The sequence below is a fragment of the Dendronephthya gigantea genome, unplaced genomic scaffold (genome assembly GCF_004324835.1).
Source record: "Dendronephthya gigantea isolate DGI-Jeju-01 unplaced genomic scaffold, DenGig_1.0 000000F, whole genome shotgun sequence".
Classification (NCBI taxonomy): Eukaryota; Metazoa; Cnidaria; class Anthozoa; order Malacalcyonacea; family Nephtheidae; genus Dendronephthya; species Dendronephthya gigantea.
In genome coordinates, this window is record NW_021163010.1 from 6,434,962 (window position 1) to 6,460,696 (window position 25,735).

General features: G+C 36.4%; 3 protein-coding genes across 3 annotated transcripts; 2 read left to right on the forward strand and 1 right to left on the reverse strand.

Moving 5' to 3' along the window:
• Window positions 1–85: 85 nt before the first annotated feature.
• Window positions 86–13,654, forward strand: LOC114540509 (kinesin-like protein KIF2A). The gene is made up of 28 exons (XM_028560666.1): window positions 86–296; window positions 3,039–3,133; window positions 3,407–3,499; window positions 3,884–3,923; window positions 4,021–4,152; window positions 4,622–4,685; window positions 5,144–5,236; window positions 5,423–5,471; window positions 5,614–5,668; window positions 6,008–6,063; window positions 6,404–6,462; window positions 6,663–6,710; window positions 7,055–7,145; window positions 7,590–7,653; window positions 8,008–8,099; window positions 8,236–8,301; window positions 8,560–8,636; window positions 9,092–9,166; window positions 9,317–9,381; window positions 9,675–9,763; window positions 10,182–10,247; window positions 10,363–10,407; window positions 10,740–10,807; window positions 10,981–11,128; window positions 11,609–11,716; window positions 12,015–12,087; window positions 12,377–12,439; window positions 13,375–13,654. The coding sequence occupies exons 1-28, from the start codon at window positions 239–241 to the stop codon at window positions 13,452–13,454; spliced, it is 2,112 nt and encodes a 703-aa protein (XP_028416467.1). The 5' UTR covers window positions 86–238; the 3' UTR covers window positions 13,455–13,654.
• LOC114540617 (zinc finger protein 622-like) lies at window positions 13,607–15,457 on the reverse strand. The gene has a single exon (XM_028560773.1). The coding sequence runs from the start codon at window positions 15,378–15,380 to the stop codon at window positions 14,265–14,267; it is 1,116 nt and encodes a 371-aa protein (XP_028416574.1). The 5' UTR covers window positions 15,381–15,457; the 3' UTR covers window positions 13,607–14,264.
• A 386-nt stretch (window positions 15,458–15,843) lies between these two features.
• On the forward strand, window positions 15,844–25,384 carry LOC114518600 (SWI/SNF-related matrix-associated actin-dependent regulator of chromatin subfamily A-like protein 1). The gene is made up of 18 exons (XM_028538617.1): window positions 15,844–16,007; window positions 16,445–16,964; window positions 17,630–17,680; window positions 18,764–18,947; window positions 19,345–19,495; window positions 19,811–19,972; window positions 20,462–20,527; window positions 20,891–21,031; window positions 21,256–21,335; window positions 21,449–21,500; window positions 21,919–21,990; window positions 22,073–22,143; window positions 22,380–22,479; window positions 22,744–22,867; window positions 23,187–23,245; window positions 23,639–23,739; window positions 23,934–24,021; window positions 24,405–25,384. Exons 2-18 carry the CDS (start codon window positions 16,487–16,489, stop codon window positions 24,771–24,773), a joined length of 2,349 nt encoding a protein of 782 aa, XP_028394418.1. The 5' UTR covers window positions 15,844–16,007; window positions 16,445–16,486; the 3' UTR covers window positions 24,774–25,384.
• Window positions 25,385–25,735: the final 351 nt, after the last annotated feature.

Genomic DNA, 25,735 nt, shown 5'->3' on the forward strand with positions numbered 1-25,735 from the left:
AAATGACGAACGACGGAACGAGGGAATGAAAACATAGATATCACGAAGTACTGCAACCGGTTCGTGTCAGATGGTTCGCGTATTTGCGGGCTCGAAACCCGGGGGACGTTGTAATCAAGGCAACGAAACAGGCAAGCCTAGCGCCTTGTAAATATTTATACGAAAAATTTTATAGTCATCTGTTATCTAATAACTACGTTAGGATACTTTGGCGCTGGGGAAAATTTTCGCGACGAGAATGGACAAATTTAGCAAGCTGGTCATTGGCACGACCATAGATATACGGCGAAGCGACGGTGAGATGTGTTTGAATTTGATTTCAGCCGTCATGCATGCATCTCTATATACAAAAAAATTATAAATTGTCATCCTGATGGTTTTGAAACCGCTGCTGTAACTTAGCCATGTTTGTTTAGCATTCTCATTAGATATGTCTCAATAGTAAACGTGGCTTCTGTAATATTCAATCTAATGATAGTATTTCAGTTTTAAATGTGTTGTCTTTCGAAAATTTTTAATTCAGTTTCATTGTGTGTGCCTAGAGGTTTGTGTACGTGTGTCATACACGAGCCGGGCTGCCTCCGCTTTTAGGCAAATTTACTGATTCGTATCAGTTTATCTCAATAGTTAGGGATGTGTCATGCCTTTGTATTGTTGCCTTCGAATTTTCCCAAGTTTTCAGAGTTTCAAAATGATGAATTGTGTAAACTGTTGTATAAGGGCTGAAGCGCGTGTTGTTGTATTGTACTTTAGCTAATTATAACGGATATGGGCTTTTATATTTGAATTTTGTGGTTGTCTGAAGCACTTTAAGTGACTACCAAAAGAGGCCTCTTTCATTTTTAGACCATTAACTACTGGCAATGATCCAAGATGTGCACAGTTCTGTATTTCACTCTGCTGATGAGTCAAATTGTATGACATTAGCAGCAAGTGACTTTTACACCAGCAAGTGACTTATGGCACTCGAAAGTCACTTGCTAAGAAAGTCACTTGCTGTGTGACAAATTTCCTATAATCACGCTTACCCAGAAGACAATAAAGATGACTTTCGGATAGGTTTCTATTCCGTGAAATTAGAATGAGTAAGGTACTGTGTAGACTGCTAGTATAACATTTTTGATTGTGACAGACCCACTGGTCCACCTCAGTCACAATTTAGTTAAATTCTAGCTTTTTAGATGAACATTCACAAATATGTTACCAACGCAAATTTACATCTGTGCCTTGCAGTTTGAAATGACAACTGCTTTGACAATAAATATTGTGATGGTACCATGACAACGAACATAAATGGTCACATCTGTTTTTTTCTGCAAGCTTCTGTAAACCCTGCCCCACAGCGCCTTCACATTTTTACTAACAAGATTTAGCCATTAACAAGGCAAATTGCATGTTAGTTGAATTGGGTAAAATTATGAGGACATTCTTGGTTCAATAGGTTAACAAAAGAGACCAGCAGGCAGACACATGGAAATTTAATTTTGCAAAAACCTACAGCAGGAAAAAACATCACATTTCAATACATTTAATTTATTTAAGAAAATACCCATCATCCCTTGCACACTCAGAATTCAGAGGTTTTTGGAAAAATCACAACGTGTAGCCTTCTAAATTTAATAATTAGCTAAGAGACATGTACATCTTAAGACTAATGTATCCAACACATATCCTCATACTGATGCTAGCCAATTCACCCAAACTGCTTCTTTTCCACATTGAATTTGACATCAAGATAATGTTATAATGACATCCTTTGTTTATATGCAATATATATATATATATATTATAATATATATTATATATATATATAATATATATATATTATTATATATTATAATATATACATACATACATACATAGTTGTCATCTTTACTGGGGCCGGTTGTATTAAACTCTTTAACTACACTTGTCATAGTTAAATCCTAGTTTACTAAGAAATACACAACTCTGATTAGCCAATTCTGTCCTTAACTACAGTTAAAAGTTAACTGGTCTTTTATACAACAACCAGCCCCTGGACGTTTACTCCAGGCAAATAAACTATGTATATTTTTTTTAGGCTCTTTCAATTTTGTATTAGATATCATCCACTAGATAATAATGTAATATATATAATATATTATATAATAATGAGCATTTTTTACCAACTATAGGTGTGTCTTATAACAGATTCCCACAAATTGTTTTTAATGTGAATAAAATGTCCAGCAATGTGACATGGATAGATACAAAAAAGATTGTATTAGACCAAAAAATGTTTAGGACTGCCAGGAATTGTTGGAAGCAGTCCCAGTGGATAGTACATAAGATCTTAAGTATTTCATTTGACAAATAACAGCACATAATTTTGATATCCTACTGTCTCACAGCCTAAACAATTCAAATCTTAGTCAATTTCAAAATTACGTTTTATGCCAGAATAGAGAGTGGAGTGGATTGAAAAAGAAACTCTTCAAATTAATTAGGTGTAACAATAATATCCTAGTATGTAAACATTTGGAAGTCATATGGTTGACTTATTGGTGCCAGAATACAGACTACAGATAGTAAAATAAATAGGATACGTGTGAGTTGGATGACACACTGCACTGGCATTATCAGAACCGTGCCAGGATGTTTGAGAACATTTTAACCAGTCATTTTGACAGGCCACATTTCATTTCGTCTTTTTAATTAGAAACGTATAATTTGCTTCTTTGTCAATTTGCGAGCATTGCAAACGTTAGAACTTAACTATGCATTCTTAGCTTGCCTAGATCAAACTTCAAAGCTCGTTTAATTAAAACGGACGCGATAATATTGGCACAACGTCAGGCAACAAGCTATGTTAAAATGTCTTAATGAACACGTTTTTGGGGGGTTTTTATTCTGGACGATGTTGGATCAACAATGTTCGGTCCTTTTTTTAAACAAGGCTTTAGAGTCTTAACGCGCGATATCTCTCGTATGTATAACAGAGATGTACGCCAGAACACAAGCTAACGGCATAGAGTCTCGTGTGAAGACGAGCTAATACGTACTGTACCATGTCCTAGGTCGGGTTCATTCATCAATGTTGAGTGGAATTAACTTGGATTCAAAAAGTGCAACAGTTGAATGGTTTGAAAATGGTGAAACAAAAGGAAAGGAGGTTTGTTCAACAAAAACTATGACCACAGAAAATATCATTATGTCTGAAGATGACATTGAAATAAAGTCGAAAATTGACAGTTTCAACCTGTGTCTTGCTTGATTCATATTTTGACTCTCAAATTGTTTATTCGGAATTTGTTGTTTATTTTGTTCAACAACGCACTAGACCTAGTGTGCTATCGCTAGTTAATGTAGCTACAGGAGCACGATTCTGAACTCCCCCCTAATTACATATGTATGTCAATGACAGCAATTCTTCTTTCGTTTTCAGATTGAAATTCGTGAAATTTTCTCTCTTAACCCATGGTTGGTTCAGGGGAAAGCGAAGACATCAGTGGGCAAGCGTATATCATCTCCAGCAACGGTATCAGTTATTAGTAACAAATAACTATAAAAATCATTAATTACTGGGGCGATGAATGTCACGGTGAATACACAAAATTTGTGTTATCCATGTGTAGTTTAAAACCCATTTACACTACACTCGGTTTATCGGCACGGCAGGGCTAAAATTGGTACCCGTACCCAATTTTATTAGTGTTCAGGCTACCAAAACAAAGGCCGAGCACGGATGAAATGGGCACGGGTACCCATTTTAGCCGTGCCGTGCCAATAAATCGAGTGTGGTGTAAACGGGGCTTAAGTTACTTTAATAGTTTAATCATTTTGTACATTAACTGCATGCATGCCCCTAAAAACGGCTTTAATTGAATTGTGTTATAAAAAACGGTTCTTCAATATTTTTTAGCCTGCTGACGACACAGAATCGCCCAAACCTTCAAAAAAAGGTGAGCTATAAAAACCACTTGCAAGCGTAAAGTTTTATTCTCTTCAACATATCTCATTATCTCTGCTACATGAAAGTGTAATTCTTCGATCTTTTAGTTACTAAAGCTGCACCGGATAAGTCGAATAACAAAGGTAAAGATGAGAATTCACCGGCACCTGAGAACAACCACATACAAAGACCTGAAAGCCAGTCTGCACCAGCAGCTCCAAACACATCCTCCTCCGTGTGTAAGTAGAATAGCCTCTGTTTCATTTACTGTATGGTCTATTTTTGTTGGCACAATTATTTTTTGTAGTTAGATCTTAGCAAGGGTAAGGCAAGCCGGCAGACTACACAAACGTTCGTGACAAGGTAGCCAACCTTTCGATTGAAATTTTCATGATTTTCTTTTCAATTGTGATCTGTCAAGAAAGTCCACTTCCTTCGAATTCTCGCATTTGCAAAGAAAATCAAGCGGAGAACAGCCCTCAATTTGAACAATTGTTTGGAAAATTTGGAGCCTTCTGTTGTACCCAATTCGACCAAGAGGTGTTTATTCCCGTAACACTTACTAGTCCCAAGCTCATCCCTGATGTTTAGGACGGTGGGCAGGGAAGAGCTTGGTGATGGTGGCTACTACTCTGTTACCATTACCGTTTCTTATTACATGTATTATCCATTTCTGTGGCCATTAATATATGACTTGGTTGTTTAAAGCTCGGAGGAAATCAAATTGTGTCAAAGAAGTTGAAAGATTAAAGAAGAACCGAGAGGAAAGAAGGTACAACATCTAAGAGTAATTTTGAAAATCATGCCGTTCACCTGCCGTTTGAGAATCATCGTATATTTAGCCAGGATATAGATAAAAACAAAAGGTGATATGTATGCACGGTTTACCCACACAGGTGTGCATGTTTCGTTTTAATTTCCTCTCATTCGCTTTTCTCGCTCAATTTGAGTTACCTGTGCTAGCCAGTGTACATATATGCTCGTAGAGGATAAGTATAGCTCTTTAAATCTTTTCGGCTCAGGCAAATTTGGGTGGCGTACCTTACGTATACTCCCACTTTCATTCTGCAGAAAACTTACCCACCCATACCTAAAGGAGAGATATTTCATTTGATGGCGAACACCAAAAACGGTGGAAAGAACCATTTTGAGGAGAGAAAAACCACTGATCTCTTCATGGCAACTGTGGGAATTGTATGTAGCCTATAGTTTATGTGTTTATGGTTATAGGGCACAGCAACAAGAGCAGAGGATACTTCGTGAAAAGATTCAACAAGAAATCGATCCTGGCAATCCGTATTGGGAGTTAATAAAAATGATTAGGTTAGCCTTCTCTAATGCAAATGGCCATATCTTTGATGGAAAGGCAAAAAGCAATAGTTACAGAGTAATTCATGAATCGTAAACAATCAGAATGCAGGAAAAACAGACTTATCCTAAGCTGTATATATAGAAACAAGGAAATTTTTACCAACTTACTGTAGTATTAATTTATGTCTCTGTGTGTAGGGAGTACCAAAATGGCTTGGACATGCAACGGATAACGATGAATGATCCTGTAAGTATAACTAGACTGCTAAACAGAAACCCCATAAATTCCTATAGCCAAAATTGAAACACAATGATATTATCTTGTAAAGCTTGTGAATGTTTTGTTAAAAAAACCAATACCAGGATCCGTTCTATATCATATTTCTTAGGTCAGAGATCATCAGATATGTGTATGTGTGCGTAAAAGACCCCTTAGCAAAAAAGGTGAGGCGTTCTATACTTTTCACTATAGACCAATGTCATTTCTGAAATTACTGAAAAAAAATCTTTGTGTCTTTCTTGCATGTAAAATAGATGTTCTTTCGAGCAATTGACTTCTATGGATGTTCCATGCTGTAACTTCTTGTTACGCTCTAGTTAAATAGAGTGGAATAAAGATGCCTAAATAAACAATTCAAGAGAGAGGTTGCATGTAGGAAATGAGAGTTTGCATGAGATTTTGTTTCAATCATAAAGTAGTGATGTTAATGCTGAGAACGGCAATGTTAACAAGAATTTGCTTTTTTCTTCGTTTGTCTTATTCATTCTCTTTGCATTATTTAGAATTAAACAGAAAGGAAGTTGATGTAATCACCATTCCCGACAAAGAAAATACAGTGGTATGTATTGCTTTTACGTTCACTTCAGTTGAATGAAACAAACCATAGATATACTAGTTATAAAAAATATGAATATGTTTAAAAAATATGAATATGTTTATTAATGTACTGTAGTCAACCAAGTCCACTACCACCATATAAGTGGTCTGGGACAATGTAGAATAGAAGTTTTCTTGAACTATAATACTGGAAAAGGGGACTGGACATAAAAGTTGCATCCGAACACAGGCGGACACGTCCCTCGTCCCCCAAGTTTTTCGGCTCGTACGCCTACATGAAGTCGGTGGCATTACGCACGCGATATGCAGCCTGTAAACTCCTGTGTATATATTGTTTATAGGTCCACGAGCCAAAGACCAAAGTAGACTTAACAAAATATCTCGACAATCACAAATTTAGGTAAATACGTGATTCCAAAATGTCCTTTGGAATTTGCGTCTTGACAATATTATTCCTTCACCCGTGCTGTTAAAAATCCGTTAAAAGCATTTATTGCATAATAAATTATAATGATTTTAGTAATTCTCTTTTTTCATGCGGCCTCTGCATATGTAATATAACTTTTCTGATTAAGTAAAACACATGCACGTATCTTGCAGATTTGACTACTCGTTTGATGAGACGGCGACTAATGAATTAGTGTACAGGTTTGTTGAACTTACTAACGCTACGAACACTATATAAATCTCGTGCATAAATGTTCGACTCACTTAGTGCAGATTTGGGCGGGGAAAAATTCTTCTCTGAAAATATTTGACAACTTATTGATGTTCAGAAACAAAAAAACAGGCTTGCTCGGTTATTGGCTGCACGCAGGGTAACATCGCACAAATATATTTCCCGGAATACACGACACTTGCCTCTGGTAAATTTCTTTCATGCCCGATGTGGACACTCAAATTGTTTGTTCTGTCGGCATTTGCTACCAAGAGAATAATAATTTTTCATTTTTCATCTGCGGTAAATTTCGAATGTTCTATTTCATCCTCAGGTACACTGCAAGACCGCTCATTGAGACGATATTTAACCAGGGAATGGCGACATGCTTTGCTTATGGGCAAACAGGCAGTGGGAAGACTTTTGTAAGTATACTCATGTCAGTGACATGTGACAATTTTCACCTCCTCTATACTGTGCCCATGCATATAGTCTTTCAGCCTAAATATTCCGCTATAGTTAATGTTTGTTCTCCCATACACATGCACTTACTGTAGCATTCACCTCCTATATGCATCCATAAGGGCAATACACACGGGTTTTCGAAGCAACAATGTTTCATCCTGTTGTGATATTCTTGACAATTACTGAAGGATATCACATTTTGACATGTCCAGGGTGCATAGTTCTCAAAATTTCCTTCAAATATTGAATTTATTTGCTTTTAAAAAACCCTGATAATTCGCGACACGTTGGCAAATCGCGTCCAGTGTGCGTGGGCCTATAGCCTTGGCCCTTCTACGAATTTTTCTGCATGTTATTTATAAAAACATTCTAAATGAGTTTATTTTACAATCTCCTTTGTGCAGACTATGGGTGGAAATATTGTCGGCAAGAATCAAGATTGTAGCAAGGGCATTTATGCATTAGCAGGTTTGTATTACCCGATAAACCTCTTGGATTCGTTGAAATCATGTGCCTTGGGCATAATCTTGTGTCAAAGTAGTACACTAGCATGATATATGAACAAGCTAATCCAAAATCAGGAGGTTTAAAGGGTCTTAATTTCGAGTGGAATTATACACACTTCAAATTCAAGTTGAAGTTGAAGTGTGTATAATTCCACTCGAAATTAAAACCCTTTAAACCTCTACAATTTACCTGCATCGAGTGAAGTGCCAAAAGTCATAACTGATTTACCCTAATCCAAAATAATTTTTTATATAAGTAGCAGCAACCACGTACTCAGGTTTGCCTAATGCATCTCTTTTTCATCCTCCCTTTTAGCTCACGATGTATTTAAGTATTTAAAGAATCCTAAACACAAGAACAAGGATCTTATAATATCTTGTAGTTATTTTGAAATATATGGTGCTAAGGTGAGAAAATTTGATACAAACCTGATAGCTTAGTTACATGTACATCGAAACTATGTCAAGGATATATTGTACAGTACTAAAAGCTTTTGTGAACATCGAGGATTTACTGTTTGTGGAACCAAATTGTCTGCTGTAGGTGTTTGATCTACTGAATAAGAAACGCAAATTGAGAGTCTTGGAGGATGGTAATCAGCAAGTTCAAGTAAGAAAACGTAACCACTAATCTAAATTATGTACGGTGTCTTAAAAACATGCGAAATCGAATCGAGATTCAACTGTTGTAAAAATGCATGAAAGACAACAAAACTGCAGTTATGCAGAGTCAACAACTAATGAACTAGGATACCAAAGTTTATTTTTGGTTATTCCGAACGACTAGCAATTTTAAAAGCTGCGATCTAGATTTCGTACAACTGGCCCCTGAATATCTTCTCATTTTTTTCGTCTTAAAATCTCAAAGGTTTGTGAGCTACAAGAAAGTGTCGTTAACGCAGTTGAAGATGTCTTGAAACTGATTGAAATCGGTAATCGTTTAAGGTACAGTTTATGTGTTTTTCTACATTCTGAATTATCTTCAATCTGTTTTTACATCCTGAATTATCTTCAATGTGTTTTTACATCTCAGTTATTTTTCTTGATAAATATTCGAGTTTGCACGATTGCTTGAGTATGAATGTCCATGAACTTTTCTATGTACAGTATCATTGTACAATATCTGGAAGTACATGGAATTGATTTATAATTGTACAAAGTGAATGCATATCAAAACTATTCAAAACTATGTGGGCCTATAACTGCATAACCATGGACTCTGTCATGTTTATATGAGAATCATGTCTTATCTTTATCGTCTATTTGTTTGTTTTTGTATACATACATGTTTTGTATGTAATATTTGGCTTGGTGTTACTGATCGTCTTCACGACTTCACAATTATGTCTTTGCCTACCTCCGTTACGAGAATTTGAACAATCGATTTATTCTTTGTATAGGACGTCAGGTCAAACATCTGCGAATCAGAATTCGTCTAGATCACATGCTGTTTTTCAAATCATATTACGTCGCAGGTAATAGAATGTTTTAACCAGGGCGCTGTAAAAAATCAGAGTGTTTTATAGCGCCCTGGCTTTAACAAAATTTGCCCGTTTCGGGAGCCTAGTTTGTGCCAGGAGCAGTTTCTAACCCAATGTTTCTAAATTATATTTTGTATTGTGTAGGGGTCATATGAAGGGCGGTGCTGGTGGTCAACTCTATGGCAAATTTTCTTTGATTGACCTCGCTGGTTAGTATTACATTCATCTTCATGTAATGGCATTAATTGTCATGCCTTATTAAACCATGAGGGATAACTGTGTAACGATTATACTCCTGCAACTCCACTCTTGTGCCAATCACTTTTGCGTTAATAGCTCTGTTTAGAATTGATTTTTCCAATACCTAAACATCCAATATAGGTCTCAATAATCCTCTATACGTGGAATTTTCACACGAGAGTCGTCATGATCTATGACAGATTTCCGAGCCTCCCCCCAGAAATGCCCGTGTATAACATAGAGGGTCAATTTAATTTTTTAGGAAATGAAAGAGGAGCTGATACGTCGAACTCTGATCGACAAACAAGATTAGAAGGGGCCGAAATAAATAAAAGTTTACTTGCTTTAAAGGTAAACATCATGCAGCAACAAATCATGCAAACAATATTTCACCTTTATACATTTACATCAAACATGGTACATTGAACTGTCTGAATAGACCCAAAATGTGGTTAGTTTACTTTGTATTCCGACTCTCCTGACGAAGCACTTTAGGTCGAAACGTCGAGGAAATTTTTTGTATAGGTATTTCATGCAAGTATTATGCCACATTTAACGAGAAGTTACTGCTCGAAGATGCTGCTTCCTCGTTATTGACATTAATATTTCGATTATGTCTTGCCAATTCGAACCCAGCAGCTATGTAGGGCAATGATTTATCCCTTATCTCGTGTGTACTTTGGGCACATGTAATTTCCCGTATGTATGATTGTTGATTGCCAAGAAGAATTTAACTATACATGTTGTTTTTGTATTGTTTTCTTCAAAGGAGTGTATACGTGCGCTTGGAAGGAACGGTGCCCATCTTCCGTTTCGAGCAAGCAAACTCACACAGGTAAGACTTCAATCCTATCCGTAATGTTAGCGCGTATTCCAATCCTCCCTTCCAGGATTGTAGCTGCATGAGATCTTTCCACATAAAACTCAAGCTCTCCACCTCTCGTTTCCAGGTTCTCAAGGATTCGTTTATTGGGGAAAACTCAAAAACCTGTATGGTACGTGTCATAGGTGACCTCAGCCGTGAATACGAGAACGTCATTTGCTTGCATTTCCTTACGCTATTGAAATAGTTAGTCCTTTGACCACGAGGCGAAAACAACCCATACTTAAACTGCGGACAACTCGACGATCAAAATATCTTTAGGGAGGCGTTTTGTGCAGAATTAAGACCCGAAAGAAAATTTATAAGTGTAGAAATATAAATGTATAAGTGTATACATTTTTATATTCAGTATCGCGACTGTTTCTCCTGCGATGAATTTCTTTAAGCATTCTTTGAAAGGAATTCCGTTGATGAGTATAGAAGAGTATATCTTTTTATGTTCAGATTGCGACTGTTTCACCTGGAATGAATTGCTGTGAGCATTCTCTGAACACATTACGTTATGCTGATAGGTATGTACCGCTGTATAAATGTACTCTACAGTGTACTTATTGTAGTTATTAATTTGTATTCAAGGCACATTAACCCCTAAGCAATAGGACCGTAGGTAAATGCACCTCCCCTGTATGATAAAAACTTTGAAGCTTGTCTCATTTCATCTGTTTTTGAACGCCATCCTTTTTAGAGTGAAAGAACTAGGTCCAGACAACAACAAGAAGGGTGGTGAGGATTATATAGCTTTTGACGATATCCCGGAAGTCGTATCTCCTACACTCTCGAGTGGCGATCCTGCTGTGAATAATGCTGATCTTGCATTGTTGTGTACACATAGTGTAAGTATTTAACTTTAGACTTTAGGGTTACATCATATATAGAAATAATCGATAAACATGTCTTCTGTACTGTTAATAAATAATATCTAGTATTTCTGTGTGTTACATTGACCGCATGAAACGCGACATCAACAGCAAGTTTTCATACTTATGCAATTATTTCACAGTCTGTTTACAATTTGTAAGAATGTCAGGCAAAAAGGCATCCCAAATTTCATTCCAGGATGTTTTTCATTACTGTGCCGGTGGGCCTAAATTCCTTTCTCCGTATTTAAAAAAAATGTCTAAAATGGCCTCCTTTTTAAATTTATGCTCTGAGCAGACCGGTCGTAGCCCCAAAATGCTTTTCCTGACACAATTTGATTGATATGACTTGCACGAAGTTAGGAATCTTGCATGTTTTTTATTAAAGTAAATCGTTATATTTTGTCTAATATCTCGCTAATGTACTAATTTCAAATTTCTATATTAACTTTCCAGGGCTCTGGAGAGGCCGAACAAAATGAGTTGTATACGTTTCATAATGCGGTTACGCAGCTCCAAGATGCAGAAGAACAGTTGGTTGAATGTCATAAGAAAAGTGTAGAGGTAAAAATGACAATTAAGCTTTGCTTAAATTATACTAGAGTACTTCTCAGACAGGTTTCATAGCTGACTCAATCTTATCGACTAATTGAATAACCGCGTGTACAGGTTTTTTAAAAGAGTACCATGAAAAGTTAGTTTATAATCGAAGCTTACAATCGTTAGATTTTAAAACTGGTGGCTGCAACTTCGCTGTTACACTTGATTCATCTTAAATTGGAGATTAAAAACCGGGCTTTACAAAGTCATAGATGAAGAGCTAAAACATGCTAACGACTGACTGGTTTTAATTTTCTCAAAGGAAACTAAAGCACTGTTGGAGCAAGAAGAAAATCTGTTGGATAAAGTCGATGACGTTGATTCTGATCTAGAACGTACGTAACATAGCATAAGATCTAGTCGTAGTAGAGAAACATGCGGTAGACCACGTACAGCCGTAAATATGTCTCTAACTTAGAGTAATGGGGGTAAAATTATTGGCTAGAGAGCTAATACACCGACGAATACAACGTTTCGGGCTGGGGACAATGATGCTGTGATGTTGTGCGGGAAAACAAGGCTGCAGTTATGCTTTACTATAGTCAGTTTAGTGCTGTTCTGAGTCTTCCCTAAATGTGTCTGAATGTATCGTGTATGATCCTATATGTTGTTTTTTTTATCTAGAATATGTACAACGTCTTGATATTATCTTGAAACAGAAGATTGATAACTTTACAAATCTTAGAGGTACACAATCATACCCAATGCTCTTAATATTTATATTCAGTACATATGCAAGCTAGTTTTCTTGCCTTTCGGGCGTAAGTTGTTTCCATTTTCTACCGGAATTTTCTACCGTTGTTTCCATTTTCGTGCGATAATTGAAAGTATACAAAATTTGCTAATTTTGCAAGGCTATATTTTTGCATTTTACTACATTTCACTTTTCTTTTTGTCTTGATAAAAATCGCTATCAATCCTGTTGGTAATGTAGTAATGTCTATTGAGTTGTAATCACGACAAAATATTAAGAAATGAGTGCTAGAGAGAAATGAGGGGGCAGTGTAAAACCCATACAAATTTGATAAGTAAACTAAAAACCGTCCCCTATGAACCATATGTTTTCCCCGTTTTTTTGTTCTCGATGATATATATGATCTCAAATGGCTCGCACACTGAAATGCTGTCTCATTGATGCAGAGAACTCCACACGATTCCTCACTGTAGTCAAACGCCTCGGGGGCTGCGGAACCTGGGGTAGGGTGCCCCCCCACTTTTTTCGCTAAGAAGGATATTACTAATTTAAACTAGTTCTCAGAATATAGAATTATATGCGGTAAAGATAATCTTACGAAATATCGTGAAAACTAGAAGTGATATAAAATATCAGTGATATAAACGTGCAAACTACGTGATCAACCCCCTGGACCCCCTAGCCAACCAGCCCCCCACCATTAAAAAGCTTCGCGGCCCCTGCGTCTTTTTGTGAATGTTTACGCCTCAAATTACTTCGGAACGTACTCAACGTAGTGTACTAGAAAGAGACAATGTCTTCTGTTAAATCGTAAGTTGGATGAGCCCTGAATGAGCTGCATGAAGTTCCACCTGGTCTTCAATATTTTTCTAAATGCTTCTTCACCTGCAAGGTTATCAAGGTTAATTGATATTGATTGTTTTTCCAGAGCGAGTACAGCAGTTTAAGAGTAGATTGGAACAAGAAGAAAGAGCTAGTAAAAATATACATAGATTGCCATTTGTGTAAAACAAGGCTATATAGTGTACAGTATTGAACATAGCCTGGAGTATTTATCTATGAAACATGAGAAATAATATATTGAAAAACTATAAATAGGGAATGTAAATAAGACTATAAGATGTTGTGAGAAAGTTGTTACAAATTATTTGCTGCTGATCTTAAGTTATTTACATAGAGAAAAAACTTTCTCTTAAAATAAATCTTAAATCTTAATTATGAAAATTGTAGTTATATTTTATTTTAAATAGCATGCATTCAACTTCATTTGAAACTTCATTTTGCATGGGTATATTAATCATTATATCTTAAGTGGAGAAGCAAAGAATATTCTCCCCATTTGATTTCATCGAAAACATATAATACAACCTCTTAATGTTATTTTGAAACCAAAGATTGAAAACTTACAAGTCTTGTAAAATCCAATTGAGGGTTAGTTAATTATCCTGGTCTTACACAGTAAAGTTCCTAGTTCGTTGAGTGTTGCAGTTTGGCAGCTTAGGCTCAGAAAGGTAGGCAAGGAACCCAAATAGTACAAATAATTTGGCCACACTATACAAAGTTCTAAAGCCCAGCAAGCATTGTTTCGAATGATGATGGTGCCCAATAAAATGCAATTGTCACCCTTCGAGCGAAGATACAAATTGTAAGCATATTGGCTGATTCAAAGGTATTTTAAAAAATATTCTTGCTTTAAAACACACTTGCATACACATATAATGGATATATTTATTTTATCATAGTCTAGAATTCAATACGTCTTAGGAACCATTATTTAGTTATATGATGTTAATGTCTTATCATGAACATCAAATCCACTCAGTATCTAACTTGCTCTCTAAAATGTGTTTGAAGTTTATTTCCTTTCAACTTCAGTTTCAATTCTTTTCGCCTTTGAACTTTGTTCTTCATATTTAAATGTTGAATTTTTAGTCGATTTGCTTCACCAATATTTCCACTCCAGCCAAGCAACTTGTAATCAGACATCAATCCTCGGACCACAATCTGATTTTGCTTGACCTGTTCTGGCCTTAATTGCTGCTTATAGTACCTCCTCAATGATCTATGTCCTACTTTAGTACCAGAGGGAAGACATAATTCTCCTGTGTTTTCTGACACAGACAATGCACCATCCTGTAAGCTCACTTCAGATTCTGAAGACTCAAAATCATTGTCAGGATCAGCATCTGGATAGCTGCTGGTAAAATCGTAAAAATCAGAGAATTCCAATATATCATCACCTTCATAAAATATCTTGCAATGTCCCTTGTCCATCATATGCTTTTGTACTGCCTCGATGGAGTGGAATTCTTTCCCCTTGCTGTTGCAATACAAGCAGACTTTGCCAAGGCCAACTTTCTCACCAAGATAACCTACCAGAGCTTCCACATTGGTGACATACTGAAGGTCAGGTATGAAGAAGCTGTGTGATTTGATCATGTGGCGCATATTATCTTCAAATGTGGTGCTGAAATGTGGACAAAATAGGCACTGTGTCGTCTCCAGGCTTTCATCATCATCGGTTTCCTCGTACTCGCCATCGGAATCTTCATTTTCTTCTTCAGAATTTATTGAATCAGCATTTTTCTTGTTCCGAACTTCGACCTCATCATCGGCTGGACTGCTCGCATCATTTTCATGTTTTGTTTGTTGTTCTTTATGTTTCTTCGAATGCAAATGGTTGGAGAATGCATTTTCCGAGGAAAAAAACTTGTTGCATACCTCACAATGCTTAGAATTCTTTTCCTCTTGTTGTGCGTTACTTTCAGCTTTTTGTGCCAGGACTTTCTCGCGAAAGGCTTCGGCAGTAACTGGGGGCATTTCAGCAACTTTGCGTTTAAGATTATAGCGATGCCAGTCGCTTTTGTAATGTGCCCGTTGTATTTCACCATCAGCGAATGCTACACGACACGAAATGCAGGTATACGATGGCATTTTTGTTCAAAGAGAACAAAAAATCACTACACACTACTATTTTTCAATGTTCCTGCATGGTTTCTTTCTTCTGATAATATTCCATTGAATGGTACATGATTCCTCATTGGCTGTAATTTTATGCCTACGCGAATGTTATATTTTATGTTATATTTCAGATATTTAGTCGGATAAAGATTGCCCGAACTTGGTCTTAGTAAAAAAGTCGTAAATGCGTTTTAGACAAGAAATTTAAAGCCAAACAGAATTTAAATGAGTGCAATACTTTTTTTTTAGATTTTTAGAAGACATTTATTCGCCATAATCGTTGTGTTAACTTAGATAACATCAAGCGAAACCTGAAATTGGAACAGTGTATACGAAACGATAATTGGTCAATAACCTCTAGAGGTATCCAATCAATGGATACGATCCATTTGGTTCAGGTGAGAAAAATATTATACAAAACGTTGCAAAACCAAAACATTGGAAAAAACATTGCAATACTGATTTAAGATTTATTACTCGATGAATTTGTTCGTGTTTGGCAATATAATTACATATTTAACTGGATCACACCAAATTTTTTCTTCTAGAGATAAGGGAAATCTAACTGCAGCGCTGGAGCTAGTGCCTCTGTGCCTGAAGGTAAAAAAACCCTGTTTTTGACTATTCTTTTCTTGCAATCAACATCGAGTTTTAAATAATATGGTTAACATAGTCTAACATCAAGTATTGCAATAGCTTGTTTATATAGTTAAAGTTTCAGATTTATGGATAAAATGTAGTTTTATTTTGTTTGAAATGAGAGATCACAGCATATATGATGAATATTGAATAATGACAACTGCCATTTTGCTGAGCTTTTATTTTGGGAGAGCTGAAATGATCCATGAGTTGTGTGAGCTGTTGCCTCCCCCCCCCCCCACCTGTTAAGGTGTGATTTTAAACTATCCATCATATTCATAAGATCAGCATACCACACTTCTGGAATTGTGCTTTTGATCTGATAGCCTGTACCTGGAGGGATTTAGCTTAATGTTTTTGTTTGGTAGCAGGTTTGAACTTAATCAATCCTCTCTTAGGACATTTATTCTTCATAAAAGACCTTATGAGTGAAGGAATCAATGTCTTCATTGACTGATGAACAACGAAAACGTATTGAGGCGAATCGAGCAAGAGCCTTGGCAAAATTGGGGCAAAAAAGGAATGCAGCACCTCATTCATCTAAAAATAAGACAGGGGAAATTTTACAACATTCCACAAGTGATCGCAATAAGACTTTTAACAATGGACAAACAGTACAGAGAGTGGCCACAACAAGCCTTGATCTTTCAAGATTCAAATACCACCATGGAAAGAATAGTACTACTTCTCCACACAAGGCTACAAACCAAGGTCTTGTCAGCACTGCTGTCAAAAGGCAAAGTACATTCAATAATTTTCATGGGAGTAATAAAACTAAGAGTGTGAATGATGCTTTAATGAAGGCAAAAGTTGTGCAAGGCACTTGTGTTTTGTTGAACAAAACAAGGTTCAAGGTTGTAGTTGGTTATCATGGCAAGCTAGTTGGAGTTTTAAAATCACTACCAAGTAAATGCTATGGTAGGTAATAATAAAAGCTTACATGCACAAACACATTATGAAATGATTGAACATTGGAGACATGCATCAGAATGATTGCAACTGAAAAATCTTACCCTTACTTGACAATGCTTGGGAGTTAATTGCCAGAGGCAGATATGGTTAAAAAGTTATAAAGAAAGGGTTGAAATTTTTGCATCTAATAAACAAGGTTCTTTACTGGTAGTATACTATTGATTTCACAAAAAAGTGAATTTTCTTTAATCTGTAGAAAGAATTACCAAAAATTTTAATCAATTTTTATCACTTGGTGGAACCCACTTGATCATGCGTGTAACTTGGTCAAAAGTGTGCAGAGATCAGTTTCATCATTAAAATAATGTTACACGAAACAACTTTCAACATCAATTTGCAATGCAACAATATGCAAAAATCTAAACAACAATGTTGTGTAGAATAAAAACAGTTCATAAACGTTCAAGTTGTTTCCAAAACAATTTAAGTGTGTTACAAACTAGCTATATACCTTTTTCAAAACTTTGTTGTGTTGTTATGATGTTGAAAGTTGTTTCGTGTAACATTGAACCTTTAGGGTCTAGGCATGGTCAGTCTAGGTCATTTACAATCAAATATAACCATGCATAGTTCTAACTCTAGCTAATTAATTATTGTTATAATTTCTGTAGATGCGCAGACGCGAACATGGAACTACCTTCTGGAAGATTATGACAAACTAAGTAGGTAACAAATGCTGTGTAATGTAAATGCTTTGCAAGGCATTCTCCTAGGTACCAGTATGGCAATTGCATGGTCAAATAGCTGATTTACAAAGCGTTTTCTGTAAACATTATGATGGTTCAATTATAAATTACCCTAACCATCTTAAACCATGCATGTAGATTTTATTTTTGTGCAGGTGGTCAATCCACTATATACCTTGTAGTAACGTTAACTCGTTTCAAATTATTTTAAGTGTATATTTTGGATTCGGAGTGGCGGAATCGGCCTGGAGGTTATAAACGTATTGCTCCATAATTATGGCTTTCTACCCAATGACAATTCTTCCAGTGGGAATTAAAACTGCGTCAGTGTGTACTTTCAGCAGAAAAATGAAGCCGGTTTTAAAATGTGTGAAAATATTATTACAGGGACGCCGGAACGATGCGAGGGCAAAGGGGGCAGATTTTGGTGAAAGGGCACTCCTGTAGTGGCGCATAATAAAGAATGTTTGCAAAACATCGTCAGTTGAACTTCGTATCGTCGTGATTTCTCTTCCCAAGATAATTTCTGTGTCTAGAGGATTGTGTTATTCTTGATGCTCGTTTGTATATAGAATGTAATTAATCTTAAAATGAAAGGGCATTTTGCCCTCTTTGCCCCTGAGCTGGTAAAAGGCAAGAGGGGGCAGTTGCCCCTGCTGCCACCCCTGTTCCGGCGTCTCTTGAAAATAAATAAATATATATATATATATATATATATATATATATATATATATATATATATATATATATATATATATATATATATATATACAGGGTGTCCCAAAAAAAAGGCAACCACTTAAATATGCAAGAATATTAATATTGTTCGGGTTTGCACCATAGTTCAGCTAAAATGACTTTTAGCATTGTAAATGAAGGATTAAGAGCTATTTTCAATTCCCATGCAGAGGTGCTTATCTATTGCGCTTAAGAGCTGTATTAATGTTCTGCATATTTAAGTATTTAAGTGGTTGCTTTTTTTTTGGGACACCCTGTATATATATATATATATTGCAGTCCGAATTCATATTTTCATGCGAAAATGATTTTACGTTTTAGTGTCCTTGTGCAAGCCATTGGCGAACGAGGTAACATTGTCAGGACTACCGAAAGAGGTCGCTCGATTATTTTTACCTCAAAAGAAAGAAAGTTCTGTGGATGATTCAAAAACTGAAATCGCTTGGGATCGCATTGACCCAAAACTTGTGGGTTCGCTAATGCCTTTTCAGAGAGAAGGTGTCATGTAAGTGTAATCTTTCAATAGTTTATCTTGAATGGAAGTTATGATCCCTTGAAAACAAAAATACCAGCTGTAAGAACAGTCCAGGCCGGCCGGAGTTTATATGCTACTAAAGTACTATGAAACTAACGTATATCCGCGGCACACAGGGCTAGCCGTGTATCCCCCAGTTTCTCATTAGTTATACCTGAATTAATCATCGATCAAAATTGTTGCCCCACAAAATCGTCTCCATCATCTTGGGCATTCTGAGTTGAAGAGTACAACTGTTGCATATGAGAATTCAGATTTCAGGATTGTGAACTGCATCATGCATATATTAATAATTTATATATTATTATTGGTATCTGAGTAATTTACGACTCAACCGTACAAAATACACGAAAACGTCTTTCCTTAGCTTCAGCATCAAACAAAATGGCCGCGTGCTACTTGCTGATGATATGGGACTGGGAAAGACGGTTCAAGCAATAGCTGTGGCAGCTTACTACAAAACTAAATGGCCTTTACTAGTTGTAGTTCCATCGTCTCTTAGAATGACGTGGAGACGGGTGAGTCGCTTTGGCCTATGCATGTCAGTATAAATCATAGATAAGCTTTCTTTCACTCTGTAAAAACTGTACGAATTAAAAATTGGTAAACATATTTTGTTTGTTTTTACCAAATAAAATTGATTTATAAACGATGAATCTGGGACAGCCAACTTCAAATTAGACAATCTAGTCTGGACGTGGTCTCTGGGCTCTGGCCACTAAATCATTGATGTATTTATTGGATTAACTGTCGACGTTTCTATATACCATTGTGCTTTTTGCGCCTTCAATTCACCAAGGATGAATTCATTCTTAACTTCACTGTATTTCAAGGCTTTTTTACGATGGCTTCCTTCAGTAAGACCTGATCTGATAAACGTTGTTCTAACGGGCAAAGATCCGCCAAATGCTGGCCTGGTTAACGTTGTTAGTTATGACATCCTGGTTAAACAGATTAAAGAAATCCAAAATCAAAGATATAAAGTCATTATTGCTGTAAGTATATGAATACCGGAATGTATACCATTTTTACTTTTGTCATGCATTTAATATACTTTACCTACACGTGCTCATAAAAATTTGTTCACGCATTTACCATCAGAGGGAAATGAGCCTTATATGATGGTCCAATCAAAACAACGCAACACTTACTAAATCGGCCCAATCAAAACGACTCAACAACAGCAAGTGAGATCTCATTATATGAGACGACATAGAATATGGCTGCCATTAGTTATACAATTTTTCATAGCAGACGTATGAGACCCAGTCCCACAGTTTTCCATTCAGTGTCCTCATTACGTTTGTTTCGCATAGAAAAATTAGGGATAGAAAGAGACCGAATTGTTAGAGACTGTGAAAGCAAAAAGGGCAAGGCGATCAGCGCCTTTGACTTGTGTCCCGTGTTGTTCTGTTACTTTTATATGGATGAATCAGCATGCAGTTGCTACTCGCAAAAATAAAGATTGCTACTTGCAATTGCAGGATGAATGTCATTCAATAAAAAACCGCAAGGCTGAGAGAACGAAAGCTCTGATGCCACTACTTAAGGTAAAAATGTATACAAGCATGCGTTATGTATATGGTCTTCAACAAACGGTGAAGGAACGGTGCTCACGCAAGCACTGGTTAGATCCAATATGAACCAAATTTAAGGACTTGGTTCATGGCCTTATTCATAATCAGTTAGCCTGTAGTTATGAAGATGAAAAAGTGAATAAAAGATATCCACTATAGATATAGTGATTTTTTCTACCAGTCGTAAAAATGCTTTAAAATGCTATAAAGCTGTATATCTTGTAAAGCCGTATAATTGTAAAATCCAGTCTTGGCCATGCCAAAGACATGTTCATCGTGTATACAGAGCAGTCCTGATTTTGATTGTTAAAATGCCATCATCTTGTTTCCTTTCAGGCATCATCTCATGTCATTTTACTCTCCGGGACTCCCGCCTTGTCGCGACCTTCTGAATTGTATACACAAATATCTGCTGTTAACCCTAAACTATTCCCGTCTTACCATGATTATGGAATTCGCTATTGTGCTGCTATAAAGGTTCGGTATTAGTACGTGTTTTTATAGCATGTTTTCCTATGAATTATTTTCCCAAGAGCAGAAAGTCTCGGTTTTGATCATTTTCAATATTTAATCAAAGTCTAGACTTTCAGTTGGGAAACAACTCTAAAACCTCTTGCATTTCTCTGAGGCGATGCTATGAGAATTTCTTGGTTTTTCTAATATGTTGTATTACTATGAGTTTCAAAATCCTTTTATTAAAGAACAAATTTGGTTGGGATTATTCCGGGTCGTCCAACATGGAGGAATTACAATTGATATTGGAAGAATGTATCATGATCAGGTCAGTTGCGAATCATTCAAACGTGTGGGGTTTCAAGCTGGATAAAGGATTCTTAAGCTATTGCAGCGTCTAGCATTTGTAGACCACAATTTATGTTTCAATTTTCCTTACAGACGGCTGAAGAAAGTTGTTTTGGACCAACTGCCATCAAAAACCAGAGAAGTTGTACGTGGGCTAAATCTAAATATTTCAAGACTTTAGTTTAATACTCTCACAAGCTATGTGCCAAGATGCAAAACATCTTCTATAATCCGTGCATAAAATATTTTTCATTTTGACAAATAAGCATGGAAATAAGCCATAACGCGGAAACGAGGCCCGCGGTCTTAGTTCCTCAGCCTCGTTCTTGTGTTATGGCTTATTTCCACATCTATTGGTCAAAATAAGAAATATTTTCATGCATGTGTTGAAGAGGGATGTTTTGCATCTTTGCACGTGACTCGTGAGAGTAAAACTTGAAATTCATTTTATTTAAGGTGGATCTAAATTTAAAACGTTCTGATGTTAAAATGTTGAAACGTTATTACCGAAAAGGTCTATTATTAGTTATGAATTTAATATTGTCCTTTTCTTTGGGATGTAGGTCTATCTTGACCCTTCTCTCATAAAAGACAAAATGTTAACGGGAGCTGAAAAACAACTGGCCAAAGCCAAGGTTTGAACTATTAAAGTTTCTAGTTCTGGATTCTTGAAAACATAAACCTGAAACCATGAGCACTTTACCTTATTTCTGATAGGTTAAAGAGAGACGTTCAGCTCTTTTAGAGTACTTTGGCGAAACGTCTTCCGCGAAAGCACGGGCTGTTAGGTTAGTCGAAGAATTCCTGGGATAAAATAAGTACACTTTTGGTACAAGTCATGTAATAATACAATAAATTATGTACCCTTTCCGTACATCCCACGGACACCACATTTTTAACATCTTACAAACGTCAAATCAGGTTTTCGTTCCTGATTTGATCCAGCGTTGCCAATCAAATTCCAAGAATATATCTAAAAAAATTGGGGTATATGTCCTACAGTATATACCCGTTCTCTTTTAAGGGAGTACATTATGGATCTTTTGGAGGGAGGTCACAAACTCATCGTTTTCGCTCACCATCGGGAAATGCTTGACGCAATTAGCGAGTCTCTTATGAAAGCGGTAATCAAGTTTTTTATGCCTTACGCTGCAAGCAAGTATTGTTATGTGAAAATCTGAGTCTAGCCATCATCGATTGGGACAAAGTCTTACTATTTTACATCATTTGTGCATGCTTGGCCACACGACACTGCATGATTTCTTTTCAGTTACTTTATACTGCACATTCCACTTCTCTACAACATTTGTTAGGCTTCTTAGTGTAGTTGGTCACGGATTTTAAGTGGTCTATATTGCTGCCATACTACCTACTTCGTTTTGGTCTAGAAAACTGAGTACATTCGAATCGATGGTAGAACTCCCTCTGTCCGACGACAACAACTCTGTGATAAGTTTCAAAGACATACGGCAACACGAGCCGCTGTTTTGTCTGTGACAGCCGCAAATACAGGTAACCCATCCGCTCATGCATGCGTGTTCCTGTCGCAAAACAATGACCCAGATAGCGCATTCGTTAAAACATATTTCAGCCATTAGAAATTACTCTAATTATTATTTTGTGCAGCTTAAACGAATGCGTATAGGTTTATTTATATCTGCTTACGGCCCGTAATTTATATCTGCTTACGGCCCGTATGAACCTAATTTTGATAGGCTTAAGTCTTTGTTTCTTTGTTTAAATTCATTTGCATTCGATACGGCACGTGAAAAGTGCGACGATAAAAAATGGCTTTTTGAAAACCATTCGAATTTTTCGTTACTGTGTTTAGGTCTTACGTTGACCGCAGCAACATGTGTGGTATTTGCGGAGCTTTTTTGGAACCCCGGGGTAGGTTATATACTACTCTTAACGTAATTGATTTGTGTACATGACGTGCTGTGTTTTCAAATTGATAATGAAAATAAAGGAAAGCGCCCCTTGTATATGCTGAAAAGCATATAAGGAAATATCTTATAGAAATTTGCCAATTTCATCCGGGATTTTAGCGCGGCCAAAATGGTCAGACCGGAGTCATATTTTAAATTGAAATAGAGTATTTTGTTAGGGATATAGCGGTGAAACTGCATTTCCCGTGCTAGGCTGATGTAAATAACGATATACTTGAATGGAGAGTTCTTGAAACACTCTAAAATATATACCAGTAATCTGTCTGTAAACTAAAACAGAACCGGTCTGACCGTATTTCATGCGCATGTAATGTTCCTCCAATTCTTCGCCAAGGTTCTTGTTCAAGCAGAAGATCGGGCCTATAGGATTGGCCAAAAGAATTCTGTCGTAATTCATTATTTGATCGCAAAGAAAACGGCCGATGATTATCTTTGGTAAGTGTGTTAATCATTTCTACATCGCAATCAGATTGTAATACAAGTGAACACGTATATTGTATATGAGATCGCATACGTACATTTTTACCAAGAGTGCCTCGTGGGCTAGTCTCAGTACACGCTATTGTTGGGTGTCCAGTGTTCATTACTAACTGTTTTTAATAAGGCTCACACTATAGCTTTTGTTAAAGGCCTCTTATACAAAAGAAACTGGATGTACTCAGCGAGGCAGGTTTGAATAAGGAAAATTTTGCTGACTTGGATACAAAGACCTTTCAGGTAAAATCATTTTCATGTCTACACTAGACTAAGAACCGTTTTCAACAAATATTTTCCGAATGAACAAAGCATGACCGATGAGGTGCAAAAGAATTAATGTATACATTAACATGGATATTTGCAAATGGCAAGGTTTTTTCACTTCGTAAGCCTTGTTCAGAGCAGAACTTCTGCTACTACTCCTACATTCTCTAACAAGAGGTTGCTTGCATTAAAATCGACTGTTAGAACATATTAATCACCTGTTAGAACGTATACGATTAAACACCTGAAGCTTTTTGGGGGTATTTACATGAGGTTTTTGAGTCGGTTTACGTGAGCATTAACGAAGCGTAAAATGACTTTTTCCTGCCTGAATCTCTTTATATGTACTGGAACTGTAGGATCCAAAACAACGTGATTTGAAAGATCTATTTGAAACGATGATTGATGAATTTGAAGACGACGAATCTTTCGTGAAAGATTGTCTTGAGAATAAGGATAATACTGAAATCGATGGAGAAACTGCATGTGGCAGCGGCGACAACGGTAAAAATAAGAAAGAACAGGCCAAATTATGGAGTGAGAGAGCGGATTGTGGAGAAACTTCAAAAACCAACAGTGACCATATTGAGAATAGCGAAGCCAGCATGATTAACGATGTGTCAGAAGACTGGTTTGATAATATAGATAAAGATGATTGGGACGATCTTGATTTAGATGCTCTGTATAGTTCCATTGAAGAACCGAGTGCAAAAAGGAAACGCTTATAGATTCTCTTACCTTCGTATTAAAAGTAAAACAAATCTACAAAACAAATCGTTTAAAATTAAAACGAATCTACACATTCTTGGGATTTGCTGAAAAATAGCCTCAAACATATTCGGAAATAAAGACGAATTTACATTCAAATGATCGACTCTCATCAGTGAAAATTATTGGTTCAAGATAACCCATTTGCTAAAACGATTTGCATGCACGATTGACATTTGACAGGGTCACAGGGGCCTTGTTTTCTTATGCTTGTGTTGAAGTTTTGCACATAACCAAAGTTAGTTATATACGGCCTGACTGAGGCTATAATGGATACGGTGCGATTGTTTTGCATTTTTAATCTAAAAAGAAGTACAAGAATTAACAATGTATTTCAAAACAGTTTTAAAAGAAAAAAGGTCAAGTATTAATAATATATTTCAATGTATATAACGCGTATAGTCTTTAGCATTGTATTTAAATCGTCAACAAGCATGCACCTCGTACTTTCGTAGATTACATCTGAAATCGCAAATAAAGCAAATATCCAGCTAAACAGACATTGACAATTTATTATTGACAAGATATTCACTAGCTGGTCTATCGGGTCGCATGCAAATTAAAATTTAATGAAAATGGTAATTAATTAATTAATTTGATTGTTTCATTAGAATGTTTCAACATTTGCCACTAATTTCACAGCTAAAATTGTACTCCAATCTATTTCTCTTAAATGACTTAACTTAAATGACTTGCTCTCAAAATCTTTATGAGTATTATTGTTTTTTCGGCGTTTTGAGACAGTTCGAAATCCTTAAACGGTGACGAGTTTTTCAACATTTTCCACTAACTATACCTGTTACCACAATCGTAGATAACCCCCCCCCCCCTATATAGACATGAAAGGGTACGTCGCGCTGCCCGCGTCGTGACTCGTAAACTCGCTGCTATACTACATGCGAGATTGCATGTACGTGTACTA

What these genes read in the sequence shown, in the direction of transcription:
- LOC114540509 (XM_028560666.1), top strand. Translation starts at nt 239, where the DNA reads ATGGACAAATTTAGCAAGCTGGTCATTGGCACGACCATAGATATACGG. An exon ending in GTGAAACAAAAGGAAAGGAG is followed by an intron (nt 3,134 to 3,406) that starts GTTTGTTCAACA and finishes TTTCGTTTTCAG; the next exon opens with ATTGAAATTCGTGAAATTTT. An exon ending in TAACTTTACAAATCTTAGAG is followed by an intron (nt 12,440 to 13,374) that starts GTACACAATCAT and finishes TTGTTTTTCCAG; the next exon opens with AGCGAGTACAGCAGTTTAAG.
- LOC114540617 (XM_028560773.1), bottom strand. Translation starts at nt 15,380, where the DNA reads ATGCCATCGTATACCTGCATTTCGTGTCGTGTAGCATTCGCTGATGGT.
- LOC114518600 (XM_028538617.1), top strand. Translation starts at nt 16,487, where the DNA reads ATGTCTTCATTGACTGATGAACAACGAAAACGTATTGAGGCGAATCGA. An exon ending in TTAGAATGACGTGGAGACGG is followed by an intron (nt 19,496 to 19,810) that starts GTGAGTCGCTTT and finishes CTGTATTTCAAG; the next exon opens with GCTTTTTTACGATGGCTTCC. An exon ending in GCTATTGTGCTGCTATAAAG is followed by an intron (nt 21,032 to 21,255) that starts GTTCGGTATTAG and finishes CTTTTATTAAAG; the next exon opens with AACAAATTTGGTTGGGATTA.